Raw genomic sequence first — 21,784 nt, forward strand, 5'->3', positions numbered from 1 at the left:
TAAGAGGGTGGGGACGAGGACGGAATACAAGGTGAGAGGTGAGGGGGTGGAGTAAAGAGCTGGCGGGTGGGGGGGAGTGGGGTTTAAGAGGGTGGGGACGAGGACGGGGTACAAGGTGAGAGGTGAGGGGGGGTGGAGTAATGAGCTGACGGGTGGGGGGAGTGGGGTTTAAGAGGGTGGGGACGAGGACGGAATACAAGGTGAGAGGTGAGGGGGTGGAGTAAAGAGCTGGCGGGTGGGGGGGAGTGGGGTTTAAGAGGGTGGGGACGAGGACGGAATACAAGGTGAGAGGTGAGGGGGTGGAGTAAAGAGCTGACGGGTGGGGGGAGTGGGGTTTAAGAGGGTGGGGACGAGGACGGGGTACAAGGTGAGAGGTGAGGGGGAGGAGTAAAGAGCTGACGGGTGGGGGGAGTGGGGTTTAAGAGGGTGGGGACGAGGACGGAGTACAAGGTGAGGGGTGAGGGGGTGGAGTAAAGAGCTGACGGGTGGGGGGAGTGGGGTTTAAGAGGGTGGGGACGGGGACGGAGTACAAGGTGAGAGGTGACGGGGGGTGGAGTAAAGAGCTGACGGGTGGGGGGAGTGGGGTTTAAGAGGGTGGGGACGGGGACGGGGTACAAGGTGAGAGGTGAGGGGGGTGGAGTAAAGAGCTGACGGGTGGGGGGGAGTGGGGTTTAAGAGGGTGGGGACGAGGACGAGGTACAAGGTGAGAGGTGAGGGGGGGTGGAGTAAAGAGCTGACGGGTGGGGGGAGTGGGGTTTAAGAGGGTGGGGACGAGGACGAGGTACAAGGTGAGGGGGGTGGAGTAAAGAGCTGACGGGTGGGGGGTGTGGGGTTTAAGAGGGTGGGGACGGGGACGGAGTACAGGGTGAGAGGTGAGGGGGTGGAGTAAAGAGCTGACGGGTGGGGGGTGTGGGGTTTAAGAGGGTGGGGACGGGGACGGAGTACAAGGTGAGAGGTGAGGGGGGGTGGAGTAAAGAGCTGGCGGGTGGGGAGAGTGGGGTTTAAGAGGGTGGGGACGAGGACGGGGTACAAGGTGAGGGGTGAGGGGGTGGAGTAAAGAGCTGACGGGTGGGGGGAGTGGGGTTTAAGAGGGTGGGGACGAGGTCGGGGTACAAGGTGAGAGGTGAGGGGTGTGGAGTAAAGAGCTGACGGGTGGGGGGAGTGGGGTTTAAGAGGGTGGGGACGGGGACGGAGTACAAGGTGAGGGGTGAGGGGGTGGAGTAAAGAGCTGACGGGTGGGGGGATTGGGGTTTAAGAGGGTGGGGACGGGGACGGAGTACAAGGTGAGGGGTGAGGGGGGGTGGAGTAAAGAGCTGACGGGTGGGGGGAGTGGGGTTTAAGAGGGTGGGGACGGGGACGGGGTACAAGGTGAGGGGGGGTGGAGTAAAGAGCTGACGGGTGGGGGGAGTGGGGTTTAAGAGGGTGGGGACGAGGACGGAGTACAAGGTGAGGGGGGGTGGAGTAAAGAGCTGACGGGTGGGGGGTGTGGGGTTTAAGAGGGTGGGGACGGGGACGGGGTACAAGGTGAGGGGGGGTGGAGTAAAGAGCTGGCGGGTGGGGGGGTTTAAGAGGGTGGGGACGAGGACGGAGTACAAGGTGAGAGGTGAGGGGGGGTGGAGTAAAGAGCTGACGGGTGGGGGGAGTGGGGTTTAAGAGGGTGGGGACGAGGACGGAGTACAAGGTGAGGGGTGAGAGGGTGGAGTAAAGAGCTGGCGGGTGGAGGGGTTTAACAGGGTGGGGACGAGGACGGGGTACAAGGTGAGGGGTGAGGGGGGTGGAGTAAAGAGCTGACGGGTGGGGGGAGTGGGGTTTAAGAGGGTGGGGACGAGGACGGAGTACAAGGTGAGGGGTGAGGGGGTGGAGTAAAGAGCTGGCGGGTGGTGGGAGTGGGGTTTAAGAGGGTGGGGACGAGGACGGTGAGAGGTGAGGGGGGTTGAGTAAAGAGCTGACGGGTGGGGGGAGTGGGGTTTAAGAGGGTGGGGCGAGGACGGTGAGAGGTGAGGGGGGTTGAGTAAAGAGCTGACGGGTGGGGGGAGTGGGGTTTAAGAGGGTGGGGACGGGGACGGGGTACAAGGTGAGGGGGTGGAGTAAAGAGCTGACGGGTGGGGGGAGTGGGGTTTAAAAGGGTGGGGACGGGGACGGAGTACAAGGTGAGGGGTGAGGGGGTGGAGTAAAGAGCTGGCGGGTGGTGGGAGTGGGGTTTAAGAGGGTGGGGACGAGGACGGTGAGAGGTGAGGGGGGTTGAGTAAAGAGCTGACGGGTGGGGGGAGTGGGGTTTAAGAGGGTGGGGCGAGGACGGTGAGAGGTGAGGGGGGTTGAGTAAAGAGCTGACGGGTGGGGGGAGTGGGGTTTAAGAGGGTGGGGACGAGGACGGAGTACAAGGTGAGGGGGTGGAGTAAAGAGCTGACGGGTGGGGGGAGTGGGGTTTAAGAGGGTGGGGACGGGGACGGAGTACAAGGTGAGAGGTGAGGGGGGTGGAGTAAAGAGCTGGCGGGTGGAGGGGTTTAACAGGGTGGGGACGAGGACGGGGTACAAGGTGAGGGGTGAGGGGGGTGGAGTAAAGAGCTGACGGGTGGGGGGAGTGGGGTTTAAGAGGGTGGGGACGAGGACGGAGTACAAGGTGAGGGGTGAGGGGGGTGGAGTAAAGAGCTGACGGGTGGGGGGAGTGGGGTTTAAGAGGGTGGGGACGGGGACGGAGTACAAGGTGAGGGGTGAGGGGGGTGGAGTAAAGAGCTGGCGGGTGGGGGGAGTGGGGTTTAAGAGGGTGGGGACGGGGACGGAGTACAAGGTGAGAGGTGAGGGGGGGTGGAGTAAAGAGCTGACGGGTGGGGGGGAGTGGGGTTTAAGAGGGTGGGGACGAGGACGGAATACAAGGTGAGGGGTGAGGGGGTGGAGTAAAGAGCTGACGGGTGGGGGGAGTGGGGTTTAAGAGGGTGGGGACAAGGACGGGGTACAAGGTGAGAGGTGAGGGGGGGTGGATTAAAGAGCTGACGGGTGGGGGGAGTGGGGTTTAAGAGGGTGGGGACAAGGACGGAGTACAAGGTGAGGGGGTGGAGTAAAGAGCTGACGGGTGGGGGGGAGTGCGGTTTAAGAGGGTGTGGACGAGGACGGAGTACAAGGTGAGGGGTGAGGGGGGTGGAGTAAAGAGCTGGCGGGTGGGGGGAGTGGGGTTTAAGAGGGTGGGGACGAGGACGGTGAGAGGTGAGGGGGGTTGAGTAAAGAGCTGACGGGTGGGGGGAGTGGGGTTTAAGAGGGTGGGGACGAGGACGGTGAGAGGTGAGGGGGGTTGAGTAAAGAGCTGACGGGTGGGGGGAGTGGGGTTTAAGAGGGTGGGGACGAGGACGGAATACAAGGTGAGAGGTGAGGGGGTGGAGTAAAGAGCTGACGGGTGGGGGGAGTGGGGTTTAAGAGGGTGTGGACGAGGACGGGGTACAAGGTGAGAGGTGAGGGGGGGTGGAGTAAAGAGCTGACGGGTGGGGGGAGTGGGGTTTAAGAGGGTGGGGACGAGGACGGTGAGAGGTGAGGGGGGTTGAGTAAAGAGCTGGCGGGTGGAGGGGTTTAACAGGGTGGGGACGAGGACGGGGTACAAGGTTAGGGGTGAGGGGGTGGAGTAAAGAGCTGACGGGTGGGGGGAGTGGGGTTTAAGAGGGTGGGGACGAGGATGGAGTACAAGGTGAGGGGTGAGGGGGGTGGATTAAAGAGCTGACGGGTGGGGGTTGACCCGTGAGGGAGACACAGGACCGGACCTGCGCGGCGTCACACCGGAGGAGGGTGTACGTACCTCTGACAGCCCGGACTGCAGCCAGCTCGGTATCCTGGACAGGAGGCCTGCGGCCCTCCAGTAGAAAGGGTTGGCCAAGGAGGCGACGCTCTGGAAGGGCTCGGGGTCGATGAGCTCCCCGAAGTTCTGGTCGAAGAGGCGGGAGGGGAAGAGGGAGGGCGGGAGGAAGGAACGGCGGAACCACGGATGCTGGATGGCAATGTCCATGCTGACCGAGTGTCTTCGCCCGTCCACCAGCACAGTTTGAGGGCCGGCCGCCGGCTGCCAGCTTAATATACGCGGCGCCGCCCGCCCACTGAACTTTCTGGAAAACTGTCCGAGCCCGTCACGTGATCCCGGTCTGTCGGAATTTATTATTTTTGGGATTAGGAACAATACCAGTGTCAAGAGCAGAACAAAGGCCTGCTGATCAGTCGCTTACTCTGTGCTGGCCGAGACGGCCAAATGCCTCGGTGCATGACCTCACGGCACTTTTACTTTCACAAAGGGGAGCTATTGTGTCGGGAGGAATATTGTGGTGTTTCAGTTTTTACGAACGATTAAAGATTCCAGTTCCCCTTTTGTTCCTCTGTCTGTGCTGGGTCACCCAGAAGGGAAACCGGACAGTAGCGACAGCCGTCATGAAAACTTCAAAACTTCAACGGGTCAGGTTTGGGTCAGGCCGCCATCTTCCTCCTGACCGCGCCCCATCCGCCCCTCCCCACCGCGCGTGTGGGTTCAACCTGCCCCCCCCCGCCGCTCGCTCGTGATCCCTGAAACGATCACCCACGTTGCAGGCACTTTGTTTTGGTCGGTTTAAAAGCTCGGAGTGAAATTTATCGTCGGGGTACCGGGACGGCGGCATGCAAAAGTTTGGGCACCCCACCCACACTCCCGCCGGGTCAAAATTTCTGTTACTGTGAACGGTCGAATGAGTAGAAGAGGAACTGATTTCAAGAGGATACATTCCTTTCATATTTCAAGCTGGATTACTTTTTTATTTCCATCTTTTACGATAACAAAAAAGGAAAAGGGCCTGAAGCAAAAGTTTGGGCACCCTGCGTGGTCAGTAACTTAGAAAAATCCCCTGTGCCCAGTATCACAGCTTTCTGCAGCCAGCTTTCGATTCTCGTTGGGGCAGCGGGGAGGGATTTTCACCCATTCTTCCTTTAAAAAGGCTTCCAAGTTCTGTGAGGTCCTTGGGCCGTCTTGCACGCACTGCTCTTTCCAGGTCTGTCCACAGCTTTTCGATGACGTCTAGGTCTGCGGCGGGGCGGGGTGAGGGGGGGGGGGGAAATGTGAGCTCAAATCTCTCGGGGTGCCCAAACTTTTGCATGGTGCTCCTTTCCTTTCTGTTTCCCCACTCCAAAATCGTCCGCAACAAAAATAATGCACCAACCCTGCTTGGAACGTTGAGAAAAGAAAGTTTCAACTTTAACTTGATGACTTTTGGAGATCAGTTCGTCTTCTACTCACTTAAGCATTCAGAGTAACAGGAGTGCCCATACGTTTGCACGCCTCTGCATCCCACCACATACTTCCCCGAGATTCATTTCCTTGCGGGCATACTCAATAACTCCAGTAACCTTAACAGAATCAATCTATTGGGCATTCAGCCAGAGTGCAAAAGACAATTAAACTGTGTAAATACAAAAATAAATAAAAAATAACAATAAAAATTGAGAACATGAGATGAAGAGTCAATGAAAGTGAGTCTACAGGGTTTGGGAACAGTTCAGTGTTGGGGCGAGTGAAGTTATCCCCTCTGGTTCTGGAGCCTGATGGTTGAGGGGTGATAACTGTTCCTGAACCTGGTGGTGTGGGTCCTGAGGCTCCTGTACCTCCTTCCTGATGGTTGAGGGGTGAGAACTGTCCCTGAACCTGGTGGTGTGGGTCCTGAGGCTCCTGTACCTCCTTCCTGATGGTTGAGGGGTGAGAACTGTCCCTGAACCTGGTGGTGTGGATCCTGAGGCTCTTGTACCTCCTTCCTGATGGTTGAGGGGTAATAACTGTCCCTGAACCTGGTGCTGTGGGTCCTGAGGCTCCTGTACCTCCTTCCTGATGGTTGAGAGGTGATAACGGTTCCTGAACCTGGTGGTGTGGGTCCTGAAGCTCATGTACCTCCATCCTAATGGTTGAGGGGTAATAACTGTCCCTGAGCCTGGTGCTGTGGGTCCTGAGGCTCCTGTACCTCCTTCCTGATGGTTGAGGGGTGATAACAGTCCCTGAACCTGGTGCTGTGGGTCCTGAGGCTCCTGTACCTCCTTCCTGATGGTTGAGGGGTGATAACAGTCCCTGAACCTGGTGCTGTGGGTCCTGAGGCTCCTGTACCTCCTTCCTGATGGTGAGAAGAGAGCGTGGCCTGAGTGTTTTGGGTCCCTGTTCATGCTTTCCTGTGAGACTCTATGTGAAATGCAGAGCAGTTGGATCTGTATTTTCTGAAGGAGTTTCTAAGTTTTCATGCAGCAAGTGTCACACCGTTTAAATCCTAATGTCAACACTGGGATGTTGTTTGTCTCCAGTTTGAGCATGAGTTGCCCAGGATTTCTTTCTGCTTTGTGTGTTCTTTGTTCTAGGAATCTCTCAATAAAATGACCTCAAACACCAAATTTTGTCCTTCATTCTCAAATTCCAAACTTCTGGCTTAATGTCACCACACAGCCCAGGAGTGTGGTTCAGTTTCTGGCTGTACAGAGTGCTGTCGTTTCTCAACCCTGTGCTAGCAGACGACAGTAACTGGGTCCTGCTGACTCACCCCCCCCCCACCCCCACTCACCAACCAACCCCTCCCTCTCATTGATTTTTATCTCTAATGGGATAAAGAAACCTTTCGGGTTGATAATCTGTCCCACACACACACACACACACTCACACACACACACACACACACACACACACACACACACTCACACACACACACACACACACTCACACACACTCTCTCACACACACACACTCACACACAGACACAAACACACACACAGACACACACACACACACATACACACACACTCACACACACTCTCTCACACACACACACTCACACACACACACACACACACTCACACACACACACACACACACTCACACACACTCTCTCACACACACACACACACACACAGACACAAACACACACACAGACACACACACACACACATACACACACACTCACACACACTCTCTCACACACACACACTCACACACACACACACACAGACAAACACACACACACACACACACACACACACACACTCACACACACTCTCTCACACACACACACTCACACACACACACACAGACAAACACACACACACACACACACACACAGACACAAACACACACACAGACACACACACACACACATACACACACAGACACACACACGCACACACACACACGCAGACACACACATACACACACACACACACATATACTCACACACACACACGCACACACACACACACTCACACACACAATGCTGGAGGAACTCAGCAGGTCAGGCAACGTCAATGGAAATTAGTAAATAGTCGCTGTTTTGAGCTGAGACCCTTTTTCAGGACGGGAAAAGTAGGGTGCCCCCTTCTTCTCCTCCTCACTCTGGCCTCTTACCTCCTCACCTGACTATCACATCCCCCTTCCTCTCCAGCCCTTTACCTTTCCCACCCATCACCTCCCCCTGGTGTCCCTCCTCCTCCCCTTTCTCCCACGGTCCACTCTCCTCTCCTGTCAGATTCCTTCCTCTCTAACCCTTTACCTTTCCCACCCATAACCTCCCCCTGGTGACCCTCCTCCTTCCCTCTCTCCCACGGTCCACTCTCCTCTCCTATCAGATTCCTTCCTCTCCAGCCCTTTACCATTCCCATCCATTACCTCCCCCTGGTGTCCCTCCTCCTTCCCTTTCTCCCACGGTCCACTCTCCTCTCCTGTCAGATTCCTTCCTCTCCAGCCCTTTACCTTTCCCACCCATAACCTCCCCCTGGTGACCCTCCTCCTTCCCTCTCTCCCACGGTCCACTCTCCTCTCCTGTCAGATTCCTTCCTCTCCAGCCCTTTACCTTCCCCACCCATCACCTCCCGTTGGTGTCCCTCCTCCTTCCTTTCTCCCACGGTCCACTCTCCTCTCCTATCAGATTCCTTCCTCTCCAGCCCTTTACCTTCCCCACCCATCATCTCCCCCTGGTGTCCCTCCTCCTTCCCTTTCTCCCACGGTCCACCCTCCTCTCCTGTCAGATTCCTTCCTCTCCAGCCCTTTACCTTTCCCACCCATCACCTCCCCCCCGGTGTCCCTCCTCCTTCCCTTTCTCCCACGGTCCACTCTCATCTCCTGTCAGATTCCTTCCTCTCCAGCCCTTTACCTTCCCCACCCATCACCTTCCCCTGGTGTCCCTCCTTCCCTTTCTCCCACGGTCCACTCTCCTCTCCTATCAGATTCCTTCCTCTCCAGCCCTTTACCTCTCCCCCCCATCACCTCCCCCTGGTGTCCCTCCTCCTTCCCTTTCTCCCACGGTCCACTCTCCTCTCCTGTCAGATTCCTTCCTCTCCAGCCCTTTACCTTTCCAACCTATCACCTCCCCCTGGTGTCCCTCCTCCTTCCCTTTCTCCCACGGTCCACTCTCCTCTCCTGTCAGATTCCTTCCTCTCCAGCCCTTTACCTTTCCCACCCATCACCTCCCCCTGGTGTCCCTCCTCCTTCCCTTTCTCCCACGGTCCACTCTCCTCTCCTGTCAGATTCCTTCCTCTCCAGCCCTTTACCTTTCCCACCCATCACCTCCCCCTGGTGTCCCTCCTCCTTCCCTTTCTCCCACGGTCCACTCTCCTCTCCTGTCAGATTCCTTCCTCTCCAGCCCTTTACCTTTCCCACCCGTCACCTCCCTGTGTCTTATTTCATCCTCTCTCTCCCACCCACTGGTCTCACCTATCACCTAAGTTGCCCTGCTCTCCGTTCCCCATCCCCAGCAAATTGTTATTCCAATATCTTTTCCCTTTCTTTCCAGTCCTGATGATGGGGCTCAGCCCAAAGGGCCGACTGTTTATTCATTTCCATGAATTCTGCCTGACCTGCTGAGTTCCTCCAGCAATTCGCTTTGCTCCGGATTTCCAGCATGTGCAGAATCTCTGTGTACTGTGTGTGATACGGTGCCATTTCATTGGACAATGTGTGTTGTAGTGCTATTTCATTGGTCAGTGTGGGTTGTCATGTTATTTCATTGGACAAGGTGTGTTGTGGTGCCATTTCATTGGTCAGTGTGGTTTGTGATGTCATTTCATTGGACAGTATGTGTGTTGTGGTGCCATTTCATTGGTCAGTGTGGTTTGTGATGTCATTTCATTGGACAAAATGTGTTGTGGTGATATTTCATTGGTCAGTGTGGGTTGTGATGTCATTTCATTGACAATGTGTGTTATGTCATTTCGTTGGACAATTTTGCTCTGAATGTTACTTCATGAGACAGTGTGGTTTGTGGTGCCATTTCATTGGAAAGTCTGGCTTCTGGTGCCATTTCATTGGACAGTCTGTGTTGTGGTGTCATTTCATTGGACAATGTGCGTTGTGGTGCCATTTCATTGGACATTCTGTGTTGTGGTGTCATTTCATTAGACAGTGTGGATTGTGATATCATTTCATTGGACATTCTGTGTTGTGGTGTCATTTCATTGAACAGTGTGGGTTGTGATGCCATTTCATTGGTGAGTGTGGATTGTGATATCATTTAATTGGACAGTGTGGTTTGTGGTGCCATTTCATTGGACAGTCTGTGTTGTGGTGTAATATCATTGGACAGTCTGTTTTGTGGTGTCATTTCATTGGACATTCTGTGTTGTGGTGTCATTGCATTGGACAGTCTGGGTTGTGGTATCATTTCATTGAATAGTGTGGGCTGTGGTATCATTTCATTGGACTGTGTGGTTTCTGGTGCCATTTCATTGGACAGTGTGGGTTCCGGTGCCATTTCATTGGACTGTGTGGGTTCTGGTGCCATTTCATTGGACGGTGTGGGTTCTGATGCCATTTCATTGGACTGTGTGGGTTTTGGTGCCATTTCATTGGACGGCGTGGGTCAACACGTTGTCGCACGTCTCTTCATTCTTCCTCACCCTGCGGGGGCAGTGGGAAACCGGGGGTTTGTGAACAACGGGCTGTCCGTCGAATAGTCATCACTGCCGATGCTACATCTTATTCCAGAGTTTGACCAGAACTGAGCTTCCAGCTGTAAGGTTAGAGTAGAGGGTGTGTGGTGACATTTTGGCATGGCTGTTGATAGAGGAAGTCCCTCTCATTTAACAGTGACGGAAGGAGCTGGGGTCTTGATATAAGGCCAGAAGACACCGGTGCAGGATTAGGCCATCCAGCCCATCGAGTCTGCTCCGCCATTCCACCCTGTCTGATGTATTTTCCCTCCCTACCCCATCCTCCTGTCTTCTCCCCGTAACCTCTGACGCTCTTTTCTACTCGGGGGTCTATTAACCACCGTGTTTAAGTATACCCAACCGGTGACTTGGCCTGCGCAGCTGCCCGTGGCTCCCTGCACCATCTTGGCCGAGTTTTACCGGAGCACAGCTGACGGCGTCCTGGCAATCCACACCCCCACCTGGCTGGGGAGCAGACCGGACCCTACAAAGGACGGCGAGAACAGCCGAGAGGATCGTGGGGTTTCCTGCCGTCCATCGGGGGCATTTATCAGGAGCGCAGCCTACGCAGGGCCCGTAGTATCACAGACAGACAGACAGACATACTTTATCGATCCCGAGGGAAATTGGGTTTCGTTACAGTCGCACCAACCAAGAATAGTGAGGAAATATAGCAATATAAAACCACAAATAATTAAATAATAATAAGTTAATCGTGCCCAGTGGAAATAAGTCCAGGACCAGCCTATTGGCTCAGGGTGTCTGACACTCCGAGGGAGGAGTTGTAACGTTTGATGGCCACAGGCAGGAATGACTTCCTATGACACTCAGTGTTGCATCTCGGTGGATGAGTCTCTGGCTGAATGTACTCCTGTGCCTAACCAGTACATTATGGAGTGGATGGGAGACATTGTCCAAGATGGCATGCAACTTGGACAGCATCCTCTTTTCAGACACCACCGTCAGAGAGTCCAGTTCCACCCCCACAACATCACTGGCCTTACGAATGAGTTTGTTGATTCTGTTGGTGTCTGCTACCCTCAGCCTGCTGCCCCAGCACACAACAGCAAACATGATAGCACTGGCCAACACAGACTCGTAGAACATCCTCAGCATCGTCCGGCAGATGTTAAAGGACCTCAGTCTCCTCAGGAAGTAGAGACGGCTCTGACCCTTCTTGTAGACAGCCTCAGTGTTCTTTGACCAGTCCAGTTTATTGTCCATTCGTATCCCCAGGTATATGTAATCCTCCACCATGTCCACACTGAACCCTTGGATGGAAACAGGGGTCACCGGTGCCTTAGCCCTCCTCAGGTCCACCCCCAGCTCCTTAGTCTTTCCCACATTGAGCAGCAGATGATTCTGCTCGCACCGTGTGACACCCCTCCATCCAGAGTCCTCTCTGACTCTCTACCGTCGGGCAGGAGACTCCGATGCACAAAGAGACGAGCGGCCATAATGGGAAAACAGATCCTCCCCCACAGGCCAACAGGCTTCTGAACTCCCGGCCGCACCGTGTTCTCAGTGTCGCTGGGTAATTTGCACTATTCCATACAGGGGTAGGCTTCCATCAGTCTCGATGGCCATGGATTTGCCCCTTGGAGAGTTTCCAGGGTGCAGGCCTGGGCAGGGTTGTATGGGAGACTGGCAGTTGCCCAAGCTGCAAGTCTCCCCTCTCCATGCCACCAATGTTGTCCAAGGGAAGGGCACTGGGACCCATACAGCTCAGCACCGGTGTCGTCGCAGAGCAATGTGTGGTTAAGGGCCTCGCTCAAGGACACAAACACGCTGCCTCGGCCGAGGCTCGAACTAGCAACCTTCAGATCACTAGACGAATGCCTTAACCACTTGGCCACGCGCCAACACATATTCCCTACAATATTTAATATTAATGCACTTTACTCACTGCGTAAATCGTTTGTAAATTTAATTCTAGCTTTCCCCAAGTTATGGTGTGTTGCATGTTATGTGTACTGCGCTTTACACCCGGCTCCAGAGAAATGCAGTGTACATGAATACAGATCCCTGGAAGTTGCCCCCACAGGTAGATAGGGTAGTTAAGAAAGCTTATGGGATGTTAGCTTTCATAAGTCGAGGGATAGAGTTTAAGAGTCGCGGGGTAATGACTCTATAAAACTCTGGTTAGGCCACACTTGGAGTACTGTGTCCAGTTCTGGTCACCTCACTATAGGAAGGATGTGGAAGCATTGGAAAGGGTACAGAGGAGATTTACCAGGACACTGCCTGGTTTAGAGAGTATGGATTATGATCAGAGATTAAGGGAGCTAGGCTTTACTCTCTGGAGAGAAGGGGGATGAGAGGAGACATGATAGAGGTGTACAAGATATGAAGGGGAATAGACAGAGTGGACAGCCAGCACCTCTTCCCCAGGGCACCACTGCTCAGTACAAGAGGACATGGCTTTAAGTTAAGGGGAGGGAAGTTCAAGGGGGATATTAGAGGAAGGTTTTTCACTCAGAGAGTGGTTGGTGCGTGGAATGCACTGCCCGAGTCAGTGGTGGAGGCAGATACACTAGAGAAGTTTAAGAGACTACTAGACAGGTATATGGGGGAATTTAAGGAGGGGATTATATGAGAGGAAGATTTTATACTCAGCTTCGGGGGGGGGGGGAGAGTGAGAGTGGGTCCGGCAGTCCTCCAGCTTCGGGGGGGGGGGTGGAGAGTGAGAGTGGGTCCGGCAGTCCTCCAGCTTCGGGGGGGGGAGAGTGAGAGTGGGTCCGGCAGTCCTCCAGCTTCGGGGGGTGTGGAGAGTGAGAGTGGGTCCGGCAGTCCTCCAGCTTCGGGGGGGGGGGAGAGTGAGAGTGGGTCCGGCAGTCCTCCAGCTTCGGGGGGGGGGGGGGAGAGTGAGAGTGGGTCCGGCAGTCCTCCAGCTTCGGGGGGGGGGGGTGAGTGAGAGTGGGTCCGGCAGTCCTCCAGCTTCGGGGGGAGGGGGAGTGAGAGTGGGTCCGGCAGTCCTCCAGCTTCGGGGGGGGGGGGGAGAGTGAGAGTGGGTCCGGCAGTCCTCCAGCTTCGGGGGGGGGGGGAGAGTGAGAGTGGGTCCGGCAGTCCTCCAGCTTCGGGGGGGGGGGGGAGAGTGAGAGTGGGTCCGGCAGTCCTCCAGCTTCGGGGGGGGGAGAGTGAGAGTGGGTCCGGCAGTCCTCCAGCTTCGGGGGGGGGGGAGAGTGAGAGTGGGTCCGGCAGTCCTCCAGCTTCGGGGGGGGGGAGAGTGAGAGTGGGTCCGGCAGTCCTCCAGCTTCGGGGGGAGTGAGAGTGAGAGTGGGTCCGGCAGTCCTCCAGCTTCGGGGGGGGGAGAGTGAGAGTGGGTCCGGCAGTCCTCCAGCTTCGGGGGGGGGGGGAGTGAGAGTGGGTCCGGCAGTCCTCCAGCTTCGGGGGGGGGGAGAGTGAGAGTGGGTCCGGCAGTCCTCCAGCTTCGGGGGGGGGAGAGTGAGAGTGGGTCCGGCAGTCCTCCAGCTTCGGGGGGGGAGGGAGTGAGAGTGAGAGTGGGTCCGGCAGTCCTCCAGCTTCGGGGGGGGAGGGAGTGAGAGTGAGAGTGGGTCCGGCAGTCCTCCAGCTTGGGGGGGGGGAAGTGAGAGTGGGTCCGGCAGTCCTCCAGCTTCGGGGGGTGTGGAGAGTGAGAGTGGGTCCGGCAGTCCTCCAGCTTCGGGGGGGGGGAGAGTGAGAGTGAGAGTGGGTCCGGCAGTCCTCCAGCTTCGGGGGGGGGTAGTGAGAGTGAGAGTGGGTCCGGCAGTCCTCCAGCTTCGGGGGGTGTGGAGAGTGAGAGTGGGTCCGGCAGTCCTCCAGCTTCGGGGGGTGTGGAGAGTGAGAGTGGGTCCGGCAGTCCTCCAGGTTCGGGGGGGGGGGAGAGTGAGAGTGGGTCCGGCAGTCCTCCAGCTTCGGGGGGGGGGAGTGAGAGTGGGTCCGGCAGTCCTCCAGCTTCGGGGGGGGTGAGAGTGAGAGTGAGAGTGGGTCCGGCAGTCCTCCAGCTTCGGGGGGTGTGGAGAGTGAGAGTGGGTCCGGCAGTCCTCCAGCTTGGGGGGGGGTGGAGAGTGAGAGTGGGGTCCGGCAGTCCTCCAGCTTCGGGGGGGGGGGAGAGTGGGTCCGGCAGTCCTCCAGCTTCGGGGGGGAGTGAGAGTGAGAGTGGGTCCGGCAGTCCTCCAGCTTCGGGGGGGGGGGAGAGTGAGAGTGGGTCCGGCAGTCCTCCAGCTTCGGGGGGGGGGGAGAGTGAGAGTGGGTCCGGCAGTCCTCCAGCTTCGGGGGGTGTGGAGAGTGAGAGTGGGTCCGGCAGTCCTCCAGCTTCGGGGGGGGGGAGAGTGAGAGTGGGTCCGGCAGTCCTCCAGCTTCGGGGGGGGGGGAGAGTGAGAGTGGGTCCGGCAGTCCTCCAGCTTCGGGGGGGGGGAGAGTGAGAGTGGGTCCGGCAGTCCTCCAGCTTCGGGGGGGGGGAGTGAGAGTGGGTCCGGCAGTCCTCCAGCTTCGGGGGTGGGAGAGTGAGAGTGGGTCCGGCAGTCCTCCAGCTTCGGGGGGGGGGAGAGTGAGAGTGGGTCCGGCAGTCCTCCAGCTTCGGGGGGGGGGAGTGAGAGTGGGTCCGGCAGTCCTCCAGCTTCGGGGGGGGGGGAGAGTGAGAGTGGGTCCGGCAGTCCTCCAGCTTCGGGGGGGGGGGGGAGAGTGAGAGTGGGTCCGGCAGTCCTCCAGCTTCGGGGGGGGGGGGGAGAGTGAGAGTGGGTCCGGCAGTCCTCCAGCTTCGGGGGGGGGGGAGAGTGAGAGTGGGTCCGGCAGTCCTCCAGCTTCGGGGGGTGTGGAGAGTGAGAGTGGGTCCGGCAGTCCTCCAGCTTCGGGGGGGGGGGGGAGTGAGAGTGGGTCCGGCAGTCCTCCAGGTTCGGGGGGAGGGGAAGTGAGAGTGGGTCCGGCAGTCCTCCAGCTTCGGGGGGGGGGGAGTGAGAGAGGGTCCGGCAGTCCTCCAGCTTCGGTGGGGGGGGAGTGAGAGTGGGTCCGGCAGTCCTCCAGCTTCGGGGGGAGGGGAAGTGAGAGTGGGTCCGGCAGTCCTCCAGCTTCGGGGGGGGGGTGGAGAGTGAGAGTGGGTCCGGCAGTCCTCCAGCTTCGGGGGGGGGGGGAGTGAGAGTGGGTCCGGCAGTCCTCCAGGTTCGGGGGGAGGGGAAGTGAGAGTGGGTCCGGCAGTCCTCCAGCTTCGGGGGGGGGGGAGTGAGAGTGGGTCCGGCAGTCCTCCAGCTTCGGTGGGGGGGGAGTGAGAGTGGGTCCGGCAGTCCTCCAGCTTCGGGGGGGGGGGAGTGAGAGTGGGTCCGGCAGTCCTCCAGCTTCGGGGGTGGGAGAGTGAGAGTGGGTCCGGCAGTCCTCCAGGTTCGGGGGGGGGGGGAGAGTGAGAGTGAGAGTGGGTCCGGCAGTCCTCCAGCTTCGGGGGGGGGGGGAGTGAGAGTGGGTCCAGCAGTCCTCCAGCTTCGGGGGGGGGGAGAGTGAGAGTGGGTCCGGCAGTCCTCCAGCTTCGGGGCGGGGGGGAGTGAGAGTGGGTCCGGCAGTCCTCCAGCTTCGGGGGGGGGGGAGTGAGAGTGAGAGTGGGTCCGGCAGTCCTCCAGCTTCGGGGGGGGGGGAGTGAGAGTGAGAGTGGGTCCGGCAGTCCTCCAGCTTCGGGGGGGGGGGGAGTGAGAGTGGGTCCGGCAGTCCTCCAGCTTCGGGGGGGGGGGGGGAGTGAGAGTGGGTCCGGCAGTCCTCCAGCTTCGGGGGGGGGGGGGAGTGAGAGTGAGAGTGGGTCCGGCAGTCCTCCAGCTTCGGGGGGGGGGGGAGTGAGAGTGAGAGTGGGTCCGGCAGTCCTCCAGCTTCGGGGGGGGGGGAGTGAGAGTGGGTCCGGCAGTCCTCCAGCTTCGGGGGTGGGAGAGTGAGAGTGGGTCCGGCAGTCCTCCAGCTTCGGGGGTGGGGGGGGAGAGTGAGAGTGGGTCCGGCAGTCCTCCAGCTTCGGGGGGGGGGGGGAGTGAGAGTGGGTCCTGCAGTCCTCCAGCTTCGGGGGTGGGGGGGAGTGAGAGTGGGTCCGGCAGTCCTCCAGCTTCGGGGGTGGGGGGGAGTGAGAGTGGGTCCGGCAGTCCTCCAGCTTCGGGGGGGGGGAGTGAGAGTGGGTCCGGCAGTCCTCCAGGTTCGGGGGGGGGGAGAGTGAGAGTGAGAGTGGGTCCGGCAGTCCTCCAGCTTCGGGGGGGTGGGGAGAGTGAGAGTGGGTCCGGCAGTCCTCCAGCTTCGGGGGGGGAGAGTGAGAGTGGGTCCGGCAGTCCTCCAGCTTCGGGGGGGGGGGGTGAGTGAGAGTGGGTCCGGCAGTCCTCCAGCTTCGGGGGGGGGGGGAGAGTGAGAGTGGGTCCGGCAGTCCTCCAGCTTCGGGGGGAGGGGGAGTGAGAGTAGGTCCGGCAGTCCTCCAGCTTCGGGGGGGGGAGGGAGTGAGAGTGAGAGTGGGTCCGGCAGTCCTCCAGCTTCGGGGGGGGAGAGTGAGAGTGGGTCCGGCAGTCCTCCAGTTTCGGGAGGGGCGGAGTGAGAGTGGGTCCGGCAGTCCTCCAGTTTCGGGGGGGGGGAGAGTGAGAGTGGGTCCGGCAGTCCTCCAGCTTCGGGGGGGGGAGAGTGAGAGTGGGTCCGGCAGTCCTCCAGCTTCGGGGGGGGTGTGGAGAGTGAGAGTGGGTCCGGCAGTCCTCCAGCTTCGGGGGGGGGGGTGAGTGAGAGTGGGTCCGGCAGTCCTCCAGCTTCGGGGGGGGGGAGAGTGAGAGTGGGTCCGGCAGTCCTCCAGCTTCGGGGGGGGGGGCGTGGAGAGTGAGAGTGGGTCCAGCAGTCCTCCAGCTTCGGGGGGGGGGGGGGAGAGTGAGAGTGGGTCCGGCAGTCCTCCAGCTTCGGGGGGGGGGAGAGTGAGAGTGGGTCCGGCAGTCCTCCAGCTTCGGGGGGGGGGAGAGTGAGAGTGGGTCCGGCAGTCCTCCAGCTTCGGGGGGGGTGTGGAGAGTGAGAGTGGGTCCGCCAGTCCTCCAGCTTCGGGGGGGGGGGGTGAGTGAGAGTGGGTCCGGCAGTCCTCCAGCTTCGGGAGGGGGGAGTGAGAGTGGGTCCGGCAGTCCTCCAGCTTCGGGGGGGGTGGGGAGAGAGAGTGAGAGTGGGTCCGGCAGTCCTCCAGCTTCGGGGGGGGGGAGTGAGAGTGAGAGTGGGTCCGGCAGTCCTCCAGCTTCGGGGGGGGGGGAGAGTGAGAGTGGGTCCGGCAGTCCTCCAGCTTCGGGGGGGGGGAGAGTGAGAGTGGGTCCGGCAGTCCTCCAGCTTCGGGGGTGGGAGAGTGAGAGTGGGTCCGGCAGTCCTCCAGCTTCGGGGGGGGGGGGAGAGTGAGAGTGGGTCCGGCAGTCCTCCAGGTTCGGGGGGGGGGGGAGAGTGAGAGTGAGAGTGGGTCCGGCAGTCCTCCAGCTTCGGGGGGGGGGAGTGAGAATGAGAGTGGGTCCGGCAGTCCTCCAACTTCGGGGGTGGGAGAGTGAGAGTGGGTCCGGCAGTCCTCCAGCTTCGGGGGGGGGGGCGAGTGAGTGGGTCCGGCAGTCCTCCAGCTTCGGGGGTGGGGGAGTGAGAGTGGGTCCGGCAGTCCTCCAGCTTCGGGGGGGGAGAGTGAGAGTGGGTCCGGCAGTCCTCCAGCTTCGGGGGGGGGGGGAGTGAGAGTGGGTCCGGCAGTCCTCCAGCTTCGGGGGTGGGGGAGTGAGAGTGGGTCCGGCAGTCCTCCAGCTTCGGGGGGGGAGAGTGAGAGTGGGTCCGGCAGTCCTCCAGCTTCGGGGGGGGGGAGTGAGAGTGAGAGTGGGTCTGGCAGTCCTCCAGCTTCGGGGGGGGGGGAGAGTGAGAGTGGGTCCGGCAGTCCTCCAGCTTCGGGGGGGGGAGTGAGAGTGAGAGTGGGTCTGGCAGTCCTCCAGCTTCGGGGGGGGGGAGAGTGAGAGTGGGTCCGGCAGTCCTCCAGCTTCGGGGGGTGTGGAGAGTGAGAGTGGGTCCGGCAGTCCTCCAGCTTCGGGGGGGGGGGAGAGTGGGTCCGGCAGTCCTCCAGCTTCGGGGGGGGAGAGTGAGAGTGGGTCCGGCAGTCCTCCAGCTTCGGGGGGGGGGGAGTGAGAGTGGGTCGGCAGTCCTCCAGCTTCGGGGGGGGGGGGGAGTGAGAGTGGGTCCGGCAGTCCTCCAGCTTCGGGGGGGGGGGGAGTGAGAGTGAGAGTGGGTCCGGCAGTCCTCCAGCTTCGGGGGGGGGGAGTGAGAGTGAGAGTGGGTCCGGCAGTCCTCCAGCTTCGGGGGGGGGGAGTGAGAGTGGGTCCGGCAGTCCTCCAGCTTCGGGGGTGGGAGAGTGAGAGTGGGTCCGGCAGTCCTCCAGCTTCGGGGGGGGGGGGGAGAGTGAGAGTGGGTCCGGCAGTCCTCCAGCTTCGGGGGGGGGGGGGAGTGAGAGTGGGTCCTGCAGTCCTCCAGCTTCGGGGGTGGGGGGGGAGTGAGAGTGGGTCCGGCAGTCCTCCAGCTTCGGGGGTGGGGGGGAGTGAGAGTGGGTCCGGCAGTCCTCCAGCTTCGGGGGGGGGGAGTGAGAGTGGGTCCGGCAGTCCTCCAGGTTCGGGGGGGGGGAGAGTGAGAGTGAGAGTGGGTCCGGCAGTCCTCCAGCTTCGGGGGGGTGGGGAGAGTGAGAGTGGGTCCGGCAGTCCTCCAGCTTCGGGGGGGGAGAGTGAGAGTGGGTCCGGCAGTCCTCCAGCTTCGGGGGGGGGGTGAGTGAGAGTGGGTCCGGCAGTCCTCCAGCTTCGGGGGGGGGGGAGAGTGAGAGTGGGTCCGGCAGTCCTCCAGCTTCGGGGGGAGGGGGAGTGAGAGTAGGTCCGGCAGTCCTCCAGCTTCGGGGGGGGAGGGAGTGAGAGTGAGAGTGGGTCCGGCAGTCCTCCAGCTTCGGGGGGGAGAGTGAGAGTGGGTCCGGCAGTCCTCCAGTTTCGGGAGGGGCGGAGTGAGAGTGGGTCCGGCAGTCCTCCAGTTTCGGGGGGGGGGAGAGTGAGAGTGGGTCCGGCAGTCCTCCAGCTTCGGGGGGGGGGAGAGTGAGAGTGGGTCCGGCAGTCCTCCAGCTTCGGGGGGGTGTGGAGAGTGAGAGTGGGTCCGGCAGTCCTCAGCTTCGGGGGGGGGGGTGAGTGAGAGTGGGTCCGGCAGTCCTCCAGCTTCGGGGGGGGGGGAGAGTGAGAGTGGGTCCGGCAGTCCTCCAGCTTCGGGGGGGGGGGCGTGGAGAGTGAGAGTGGGTCCAGCAGTCCTCCAGCTTCGGGGGGGGGGGGAGAGTGAGAGTGGGTCCGGCAGTCCTCCAGCTTCGGGGGGGGGGGAGAGTGAGAGTGGGTCCGGCAGTCCTCCAGCTTCGGGGGTGGGGAGAGTGAGAGTGGGTCCGGCAGTCCTCCAGCTTCGGGGGGGGTGTGGAGAGTGAGAGTGGGTCCGCCAGTCCTCCAGCTTCGGGGGGGGGGGGGTGAGTGAGAGTGGGTCCGGCAGTCCTCCAGCTTCGGGAGGGGGGAGTGAGAGTGGGTCCGGCAGTCCTCCAGCTTCGGGGGGGTGGGGAGAGAGAGTGAGAGTGGGTCCGGCAGTCCTCCAGCTTCGGGGGGGGGGAGTGAGAGTGAGAGTGGGTCCGGCAGTCCTCCAGCTTCGGGGGGGGGGGAGAGTGAGAGTGGGTCCGGCAGTCCTCCAGCTTCGGGGGGGGGGAGAGTGAGAGTGGGTCCGGCAGTCCTCCAGCTTCGGGGTGGGAGAGTGAGAGTGGGTCCGGCAGTCCTCCAGCTTCGGGGGGGGGGGGAGAGTGAGAGTGGGTCCGGCAGTCCTCCAGGTTCGGGGGGGGGGGGGAGAGTGAGAGTGAGAGTGGGTCCGGCAGTCCTCCAGCTTCGGGGGGGGGGAGTGAGAATGAGAGTGGGTCCGGCAGTCCTCCAACTTCGGGGGTGGGAGAGTGAGAGTGGGTCCGGCAGTCCTCCAGCTTCGGGGGGGGGGAGTGAGAGTGGGTCCGGCAGTCCTCCAGCTTCGGGGGTGGGGGAGTGAGAGTGGGTCCGGCAGTCCTCCAGCTTCGGGGGGGAGAGTGAGAGTGGGTCCGGCAGTCCTCCAGCTTCGGGGGGGGGGAGTGAGAGTGGGTCCGGCAGTCCTCCAGCTTCGGGGGTGGGGGAGTGAGAGTGGGTCCGGCAGTCCTCCAGCTTCGGGGGGGGAGAGTGAGAGTGGGTCCGGCAGTCCTCCAGCTTCGGGGGGGGGGAGTGAGAGTGAGAGTGGGTCTGGCAGTCCTCCAGCTTCGGGGGGGGGAGAGTGAGAGTGGGTCCGGCAGTCCTCCAGCTTCGGGGGGGGGGGAGTGAGAGTGAGAGTGGGTCTGGCAGTCCTCCAGCTTCGGGGGGGGGAGAGTGAGAGTGGGTCCGGCAGTCCTCCAGCTTCGGGGGGTGTGGAGAGTGAGAGTGGGTCCGGCAGTCCTCCAGCTTCGGGGGGGGGGGGAGAGGTGGTCCGGCAGTCCTCCAGCTTCGGGGGGGGAGAGTGAGAGTGGGTCCGGCAGTCCTCCAGCTTCGGGGGGGGAGAGTGAGAGTGGGTCCGGCAGTCCTCCAGCTTCGGGGGGTGTGGAGAGTGAGAGTGGGTCCGGCAGTCCTCCAGCTTCGGGGGGGTGGAGAGTGAGAGTGGGTCCGGCAGTCCTCCAGCTTCGGGGGGGGGGAGAGTGAGAGTGGGTCCGGCAGTCCTCCAGCTTCGGGGGGGTGTGGAGAGTGAGAGTGGGTCCGGCAGTCCTCCAGCTTCGGGGTGGGGGGGAGTGAGAGTGGGTCCGGCAGTCCTCCAGTTTCGGGGGGTGTGGAGAGTGAGAGTGGGTCCGGCAGTCCTCCAGCTTCGGGGGGGGGGGGAGAGTGAGAGTGGTCCGGCAGTCCTCCAGCTTCGGGGGGGGGGGAGAGTGAGAGTGGGTCCGGCAGTCCTCCAGCTTCGGGGGTGGGGGGGAGAGTGAGAGTGAGAGTGGGTCCGGCAGTCCTCCAGCTTTGGGGGGGTGGGAGAGTGAGAGTGAGAGTGGGTCCGGCAGTCCTCCAGCTTCGGGGGGGGGAAGAGTGAGAGTGGTCCGGCAGTCCTCCAGCTTCGGGGGGGGGAGTGAGAGTGAGAGTGGGTCCGGCAGTCCTCCAGGTTCGGGGGGGGGGGGAGTGAGAGTGGGTCCGGCAGTCCTCCAGCTTTGGGGTGGAGAGTGAGAGTGGGTCCGGCAGTCCTCCAGCTTCGGGGGGGGGGGGAGAGTGAGAGTGGGTCCGGCAGTCCTCCAGCTTCGGGGGGGGGGGAGTGAGAGTGGGTCCGGCAATCCTCCAGCTTCGGGGGGGGGGGGAGTGAGAGTGAGAGTGGGTCCGGCAGTCCTCCAGCTTCGGGGGGGGGGGGGAGAGTGGGTCCGGCAGTCCTCCAGCTTCGGGGGGGGGGGAGAGTGAGAGTGGGTCCGGCAGTCCTCCAGCTTCGTGGGGGGGGGAGTGAGAGTGAGAGTGGGTCCGGCAGTCCTCCAGCTTCGGGGGGGGGGAGAGTGAGAGTGGGTCCGGCAGTCCTCCAGCTTCGGGGCGGGAGAGAGTGAGAGTGGGTCCGGCAGTCCTCCAGCTTCGGGGGGGGGGAGAGTGAGAGTGGGTCCGGCAGTCCTCCAGCTTCGGGGTGGGGGAGTGAGAGTGGGTCCGGCAGTCCTCCAGCTTCGGGGGGGGAGAGTGAGAGTGGGTCCGGCAGTCCTCCAGCTTCGGGGGGGGGGGGGAGAGTGAGAGTGGGTCCGGCAGTCCTCCAGCTTCGGGGGGGGGGGTGAGAGTGAGAGTGGGTCCGGCAGTCCTCCAGCTTCGGGGGGGGAGAGTGAGAGTGGGTCCGGCAGTCCTCCAGCTTCGGGGGTGGGGGGGAGAGTGAGAGTGGGTCCGGCAGTCCTCCAGCTTCGGTGGGGGGAGAGTGAGAGTGGGTCCGGCAGTCCTCC

At 61.1% G+C, this 21,784-nt stretch overlaps 1 protein-coding gene across 1 annotated transcript in view; it reads right to left on the reverse strand.

Moving 5' to 3' along the window:
- Window positions 1-4,993, reverse strand: part of LOC132386711 (alpha-crystallin B chain-like) — a 26,084-nt gene extending 21,091 nt beyond the window's left edge. Inside the window, exon 1 of the mRNA XM_059959063.1 lies at window positions 3,782-4,993. Within this exon, the coding sequence (XP_059815046.1) occupies window positions 3,782-3,988 (207 nt within the window). The 5' untranslated portion in view covers window positions 3,989-4,993. The remainder of the gene's footprint in view (window positions 1-3,781) is intronic.
- Window positions 4,994-21,784: the final 16,791 nt, after the last annotated feature.

The sequence above is a fragment of the Hypanus sabinus genome, unplaced genomic scaffold, assembly GCF_030144855.1.
Source record: "Hypanus sabinus isolate sHypSab1 unplaced genomic scaffold, sHypSab1.hap1 scaffold_1263, whole genome shotgun sequence".
Taxonomy (NCBI): Eukaryota; Metazoa; Chordata; class Chondrichthyes; order Myliobatiformes; family Dasyatidae; genus Hypanus; species Hypanus sabinus.